Source organism: Plectropomus leopardus, chromosome 15 (genome assembly GCF_008729295.1).
Source record: "Plectropomus leopardus isolate mb chromosome 15, YSFRI_Pleo_2.0, whole genome shotgun sequence".
NCBI classification, from domain to species: Eukaryota; Metazoa; Chordata; class Actinopteri; order Perciformes; family Serranidae; genus Plectropomus; species Plectropomus leopardus.
This window is the reverse complement of record NC_056477.1, coordinates 2,812,686-2,820,948: the sequence shown is the minus strand read 5'-3', so window position 1 is coordinate 2,820,948 and position 8,263 is coordinate 2,812,686. Positions and strand designations below refer to the sequence as shown.

The 8,263-nt window shown below is 37.7% G+C and overlaps 1 protein-coding gene across 1 annotated transcript in view; it reads right to left on the bottom strand.

Moving 5' to 3' along the window:
• Positions 1-5,758: 5,758 nt before the first annotated feature.
• Positions 5,759-8,263, bottom strand: part of itsn1 (intersectin 1 (SH3 domain protein)) — a 53,395-nt gene continuing 50,890 nt past the window's right edge. Inside the window, exons 40-45 of the mRNA XM_042501981.1 lie at positions 7,803-7,924; positions 7,529-7,611; positions 7,354-7,437; positions 7,072-7,136; positions 6,048-6,156; positions 5,759-5,941 (exon numbers count right to left, since the gene is read on the bottom strand). Of these exons, the coding sequence (XP_042357915.1) occupies positions 5,793-5,941; positions 6,048-6,156; positions 7,072-7,136; positions 7,354-7,437; positions 7,529-7,611; positions 7,803-7,924 (612 nt within the window). The 3' untranslated portion in view covers positions 5,759-5,792. The remainder of the gene's footprint in view (positions 5,942-6,047; positions 6,157-7,071; positions 7,137-7,353; positions 7,438-7,528; positions 7,612-7,802; positions 7,925-8,263) is intronic.

Sequence of the window (8,263 nt, the reverse complement as noted above, 5' to 3'; positions counted from 1 at the left end):
GTTTATATAAATTTAAAAAAACAATTTGTTTATTTATTTGGTCACTGAATATTTATTTTTTCCTAATTCACAGTACTTTAGAAAACACACATATTCCACAACTGTAGAGCCAGTGATAGACGCCAGTGAGGATACTTTTATTTTGAAGGAAGTTCTGACTATTTCCCGGCGTTTTTGTGGTTAAATTTGTCTTTCTTGACGCAGAAGACAGACTGAAATGAAGACAACGCCCCCCTTTTACTACATGTGCCAGCACAACAGAGCTGGAGCAGTAACACTTCTACACATTTAACCCTTTCTGACAGAAAGTATTCTGACACTAAACTGACAGAGATGGGACAGGAGTATGTTCTGGGCTCCATGCACTGCTACACTGATTTTTCAGTTAATAGTCTGTTCCCAAACTGCTGCAGCTTAATGCAACCTTTGTGAGCGTCCTTTTTAGGCCATGTGTGCTGCAGGCTTCACATGCCATGTCACTCACTGTTGATCCTGGTTGAAAACTGAAACAAGAGCAGAAATACTCAGCGCTTCTTAGCTGCTTTTGCAGTGTTTAAACGTACAAAGAGACTAAAAAGCAAAACATGTTGATCTGAACTGGTGAATAACTGAAACGTCAACGTCATCAGGCTGAAGTTAAATGATATAGACTAGAGAACAACGATTATTTTCTAAAATTAGATTTATGTATGTATTTATCCTTTTTTTTTTGGTTTATTTATTTCATGGTCATTCCTACTCTTTATTCTGTCAGCTTTTTAAAAAATCACTCAGTAGTAACATCTTCCTTGAAGTCTTTCTGAAGATGTTGAAAAAATACTTCATTTGTTTATTTTTGTTTCTTTTTTTTTTGCTTTACATATCTTTGATTTTAAAATGTTTATTTGCATCATTTAAGTAACAATAGAAAACAGAAAAAGGGAAAAAAAAGACCTTATTTGGATGTCCTTTGCTTGATTTTTACTTGCAACTTTTAACATGCAAAAATAACTAAATCAGTGCATAAATTGGCTATCATGCTTTTAGCTATCATGTCAAGCAAAACAAAACAAACTCTAAAAAGTTTGAATGTTTTTTCATGTTTCTCAATGGTTCACTTTTTTTTAGTGGTTCCAATTTTTTTTTTTTAATGGTTCTCCATCTTTTTTTATTTTATCTTTTTGCATGTGTAAATATTTTCATGAAGTTCAACAAGAGAATGAGAGAACTTTTCCTCTTAAAGTCGTTGTCTTTAAAGGATTTTAAGAAGTCTGAAGTCTCTTTTTTGCCAGAAAAAATAATATTACAAAGTGCTGCAGTCTTGGTCCAACTGAAGTTTATTCTGAACATTGAAAGACAACAACGTACATCATCTTCTACAGTGATAATTAACAGCAGGCTCTCTATCGCCCCCCGTAGCGCTCATATATTAACTCTCAGATAGCAGTAGTATTATACACAACCTGGAAGGTCGACAGTAAGAACGGGTTCAAACTGGATTCGTTTCAGTGTGGAGGGGGGAGGGGGATATTAAGACAAATTCATCATCATTCTTCATCATCATCATCATCATCATCAGTCTGGGGAAACACAAACATTCACGTTCCTCCACAGTCGAGCTGCTGCAACCGGCTGAGCCTCGCTGACTTCTGATTGGACAGTGGCTGGTCACTAAGGTAACTATCGGTTGTCTCAGTGGTAATTCAGTAAACGTGGCATTAAATTAAACTAACTAACTAAGTTTGCTAACTGGCCGAGTAGCGAGCGTACTAACGTGTCTACGAGTCTGCTGAGCGAGCGCACTGACAGTGTTAGCTAATGCAGCGGCCATTTTGAACACTCGCGGAAAGATTAACGCTGCCTTCAAAGTAAATCCTGAGTTTGTTTGTTTTTTAAAAAGAAAATTGTGTGTGATATGTTTCAACATTAGGAGGTTAAATTTGTTGCCCTTTTAAATAATAGCAAGAAAAATAAATAAACAGGTGACAATACTATTTCATTATTTAAAACAAAAAAAATCTTTTTTTGCAACCTTTAATTTTGTATGTTCTCTTGCATAAGTTGACACAATGAAAGTTATTTTTTAAAATACTCCACCTTTCTGAACAATTACAAAACCCTATAGAGGTGCAGGAATGAGTCCAAAATGCCAGAAATTAGTTTAAAATTTTGCGCTCCCAGTTGCCTCAAAACAAAGTCAACAGGTTGAACTGCTTTTTGGTTATATCTGAAATAAGGACTGTGGTTTAAACAAGCTTAAGAGACTTTAATGTCTTGTTCTGCGCCATAAAATATGTCATTAAATACCCGGCTGTGAACTTTGGAGCTTTAATGTGTCTAAAAAAAGTTCAGTGCTTTGTGGTTAAATGTTAAATGTGGTTAAATGTGGTTAAATGAGACTACAGAACGTCATCAAACTGAGTCGCATTGACTTAACAGCGTAGTTGTGTTGACATTAAATCATGTAGTTCGGTTATAGCCAACATTAGCTTTTCACTTGTGGTGATTGCATTTAGGCCTCAAAAATCCTAAAAGTGGTGTTCATTTGTGAAGATTATATTGCTAAACAAAACATGTGAGTATCATAAACTTTTTTTTTTTTGCCACAGAGCTTTTCTGCCATAATCAAAAAACCAATGGAAGGGCTCAGCTTCTCTTTTTCTTTAAGCTTGCTTAGATATTTTAAAAAACGAAATGTATGCACGAGCTATTTTTTATGTTAAATGTTATCGAGTTTCTGTTTTCAACACAGACTGAATATAAAGAGCGAGAGTGACCAGCGTCTCAGGCGAGATCCAGTGCGGCGCGGAGCTTCAGCGTCAGGTGAGAGAGCCCGGTGTGCCTCCAGCTGCTTGTCAGCGGTTGTGACACTTAACAGTTTGTCAAATAAAATAAAAAAACTCGGACAGTTATCAGTATAACAACCTGTGTTCAAAATTAGTCTGTTAAATTTCATTGCGCGTCTGAAATGGTAAGTAAGGGCGGCTCACGTGTTTGCGTCTCTGCGCTGAACACAACACGGGAATGACTCTACGTAGTCAATAAACACTTTAATAACCGTTGGGTAAAATGATCATTTCTGTCACTGTGTGTCCCATTAACGAATACTCAAATAGCCAAATATTTGGGTCCAGCCCTAATTATTTTTTATTCATTTTTGTACAGGGGGAGTAAATGGCGATGCATTGTCCATATTTATATTCAGTCCTCAGGAGGGACGCATGAGGATACATTAACGTTTACACTACGGAGGATATGTGGTCAAAAGCGTCCAAGGACCCCTCGGCAGGCGGTTTGAGTGATCAGATCAAAATGCGCACTGGTTTACACTTGTATTGAGAGCTGCCCAAAACTCATTTTAAGACCAGGTATAAACAAGGTCATACACCGTCCTGCTTCCCCAAATACTCACTACAGCACCAAACGTGAATTAATCCACCGCTCAATATAATCTACCCTTTCCCTGTTTGAATAATGTTTGCTTAGAAGTACAGTGATTATTAAAAACAAAAAAAAAACTGTGTCATTAAAAGAAACATACAGTATATTTAGGAACATTTTATGTTAAATGTTTTCTAGTTTCCCTCTCTGACTATTCAAAATGGCCACTGTGTAACGCCGCTCAGTCGCATCGCGTTCTGCTCTAATATCAGCGACAGTGTTTGTGTTTTCAAAGTGCTGGGAGTGCCGTCGCACAGTAAAATCATTATTTTTTTGACACTGAACTTCCTCAGGGTTAGAGTGTGTAAATGATCTAAAAGTCTGTTCCTATAAAACACGTGTCTGCAGTATCTAGCGTGTTTGAGGGGCCCCCCGTCCAGCTCCGGGCCCCGCGACTCTCTCAGGGTTTTTCCTCCCCTGCATAGTGACGGCCACTGTGACAGCTCCACACAGCAGCAACAACAAAGGTTTGGCGGAAATCCCCTAAAACCACGACCCCCGTGTGCATCACGAAAAAACAAATGAAGACATTCTTTACAGTACCTCAAATTAAGTTAGCTGTCACCTGTTCCCTGTGAGCCTGATTCAGCCACGTTATTATCAGCATCTTTATAATCGACACGCGTAAACGGGACGTCGTGATATTTATTTACACTGGACACTTGTCATAGATTAGGCTAAAATCTTTCTATAAATTTAAGCTTATTAGCATTAAGATTCTCATTAAACCTGTACATTTGTTTTTCTGAGATAACATGGCAAGTGTTCAGCGAAGGTCAGAACCGACCAAAATTTAAAACAGCAAAGTCCCTTCACACGCAGCCGCCTCACAGCCGACAGCCTGACGAGTCCGGCACTCTGAGAGGTTTAAGACTTGACGTAAAAAATAAAAAAAAAGTACAATGAGCCGTACCTTTAATTAGCCTGTCCACCTTCACAATCATACAGTCATTCACACCAGCCGTGTCTCTCACACACACACACACACACACACACACACACACACACACACACACACACACACACACACACACACACACACACAGGGGCTTGATGGGACTCAGAAGGAGGGCTGGGATTGTCACTGGAGTGTCTGTCAGACTGTCTGATGAAGCAGAGCAAGAGAAACCGTAAAGACTGGACTGGATTGAACCAGATTGGACTAAATACTGTTTTGGACCAGATTAAATGAGGACAGACGTCGACTGGACAGGAATAGTAACGGACACTTGTCGTCTTTCTCTGAGTCCGTTATGAGAGCAGCTTGTTCTCCCACTATAGAACCAATCTGCCATTTTAAAGCAGAAAAGCATCACTTCAAGAAATTTAATAAAAAAACAGTTTAAATAAAGTTGTAATAATGCATGTAAGACTTGAAGGGTTTAAGAGGTTCAGTGATTTATGAGGACCTGAAGACCTCCAGTGCTACGTGGAATATGATTTTAAAAACTGATAGTAGTCTGACACTGAGATAATATGTTTAAAATGTATCTTCTCAGCTCAGATGAATGTGGTGCAAAACAACTAGAAATGATAGAAACTCCACCCTCTATTTATTTTTATTGCATATTATGGTTTTTATTTCTTATACACTTGTTTTATGCTTCTTTTTTCTGCGCTTTTACTGTTTTGACTTTTGTTGTTTAAAATGTCTTGGCCTGTCTGCAGCAAATTTCCACAGTTACAGTATCAATGTGCTGTATAATTATTTTATTTTATTCATTGTCATATTTGAAAGAATATATTTCTATATATTTGTTTGGTTTTAAATTTGAGCACTTCTGCATGTTAAGCACTTTGAGCAGCATTTTGTGTACTAAAGGTGCTGTATAAATAAAGATTATTATTATTATTATTATTATTATTATTATTATTATTATTATTATCATGATTATTATATTTTTGCAGACTGGTTAAAACCGAATTAAGGACAGTTTGTCCCACTGTCCCCTGCTGTCTGTGCTCAGACTGCTGCAGTGTTTAAAATGCATGTATGTGCATCGATACACCGGATCAACGGACGGCCGCTGGTCAGTGTCGGGTTGTTGGTGAGCGCCTGTCGCTCTAGATTTTGCGGTGTGGCACTGCTGGCCCATGTTGGCTTTTTTTTCTTTTTTTTTTTTTTAGCACGTTGAATTGGTGTCGGAGCACCACTTATTATCCAGTTTTTTCATTCAATTAAAAAAGAAAATGGTGAACACTGATAATTTTTCTCAGCTGAATGTGCCAATCTCCTGAAATATTATCAGCCAGTAAGAAACTAAACCAGACGAAACTGAGAGAATCCAGTCTAATCCAGCCCAGCTATCTGGTCCTCATAATACTATTCCTGTCTGGTTGAGTCCAGCCCCGTATGATCCTGTCCAGGTATTTTACGGTTCCTCAAACAGCTGGAGGTCCAGCCTGACAACGATCTCTCCCGTGGGAACCTCGTGGAGCAGCAGCCGTTTGGTGATTGGTCCTTTAGAGCCCTGGTCCTTCTTTATTTCAGCCAACCGGATCTCCGTCCTGCCCAGGAAGTCTGCGGGGAGGAAGTCGAGGACAGAGCGTGCGATGAAAATGTAAAAAAAAGCCATTTATCTCTGCTGCATTTATCTTTTAAAAAGCAGTGTGTGATTACGACTGACCGTCAGGCGAGAACTGGTCTCGCTCAAACACAGTGACACAGAGGACGTCCTGTTCAAGGTCCTTTATAAAAAACTGACAATTGGAGTTCCACTTCGGATTCAATGTGTCCTACACACACACACGCACACACACGCACGCACGCACACACACACACACGCACACACACACACGCACGCACGCACACACACACACACACACACACACACACACACACAGAGAGAACAGCAGTGAAATGAATGATCGGATCCACAGTCAGCTCAAAGTTGAATTGGACAGTAAATCCGTATATATATATATATATATATATATATATACCTTTAAAGTTTAATTTCTAATAAGACCTAACTGTTTCACCAAAAACAGACTCTTCTCTATGACTTAGATCATCTCTTGATTTGTATGTAACACTTAATAAATAATAAGAGCGCTGGCTTATCAGTCTCTAAAGGAGGCGCACAGAGTAAGTGTTGGAAGACAAACAATAAATCCTCCGAAATATCTCTACAGTAACTTAAGTTTGGTTTAGTTTGACCGCCTCGGTCATATGTAAGATAAATAAAGATAAGATAAAATAAAACCTAATAGTAAATGGACAAAAATGTAAATAAAATAAGATAAAAAATGAATACAATAAAAATAAAGATAAAATAAGATGTTGATAAATAAAGTACAAATAAAAATGGAATAGATTAAAATAGATAAAATAAGACAAATATAGGATATAGATCAGAATAAAGATAATATAAGATAAAATGGGCAGTGGGATGTAAAATATGATGATGGTTAGGATGGAGTGACATAAATAAAAATATAAACCAGATAAAGGGCTATATACATACATGAAAGGATTATACGTGACAAGTTAATCCAATCGTATTGCACAAATGTATGAGAAAAATCATTTTGATACAATAATAAAAAAACACCAAATACAGACTATAAAAATACTAAAAAATAAAAAAGTAAAATGGACGGCAGGATATGGCGCTTTCTGCCTCAAGGTAAACGTAACAAAAGTCATACCTGTAATGTTTTCGTGATATGGCACTGTGAACCCATGGTCACCTCACAGTACGGGTTACTTTTTCCTGGAAATTAAGACAAGCAGATATTTATATATATTTATTTATATTTGTAACGTCTCTCTTTTTGTTTTTTTTACCAGTAGACCACAAACTGTTGCTACTTCAGATAAGTTGGAATATCTTTTTTATATATTTTATATTATATTTTTACAAATGTACCACAAATAATTCAAACCTTTGCTCTTTTTTTAATACTTTGGTAAAAGTCGCGTGCACGTACCATGGGAGCGACAGGGTTTGAGCTCGATTCCCTCCACAATGTTGACCATCAGTCTGCCGATACCTGTGGCCCTCTGAGAACGCACTGAGACAAAGAACATTACATCAAAATCAGTAAATGTCTTTCGTTTGCCTTCGACAAAACATCCAGGATGAAGGGAAGAAAAAGGAGATACCTAAATACGCCTTCTCTCTCTTCTTCTTCTCTGTCTCGATGAAGAGCTCTGAAGCTGCCTTAATTTTCTGAACCCACGCCGTCCTGCATGAACACACACAAACAAACGAAAAGAGACATTTTGAGGCCGCAGACAGTACATCAGTCTGCACTAAAGCTGGAAGTTTATTGTCATTTCAGTCAAATATTTTCACAAATGTAAGTGATGATGGCTAAAGCTAAGAAATAAGACGGGCTGTAAAGAAAGCACAGTATTCATCATGTGTTTGCGTTACCGTTCATTGATGCTCTCGGCTCTGAGCGTGTAAACTCGGTCTATGTGGGAGATGTGGAACAGAGGTTCGTCTCCTGACGGGTCTGTCGGCAGCTTCACTAACACTTCGTTTAGGAAGATTGGCTGAAAGAGACAAGAAAAGCTCAGTTAGTGGGAGTTAGTGTGAGTCATGCATGGCTTACAGACTCATTTACTGCACGTCCTTTTATTTAAAATAAATTATACTTTACTTTAAAAACACTGCAATTGTCTGCAGGGATCCAGAGTTTCAGGAATTTAACAAAACAGACAGCGATTTTAAAACTCTTTTAAATTCATTTTATCCTTATTAACATTTGTGTGAAATTTTGTCATGATTAATATATGAATTCTTACGTTTTAGCCAAAAACATGCTTAGAAGGGCACAGTAACCTTGACCTTTGACCTTCGATCACCAATTTCAATCAATTTAATCTTGTGTC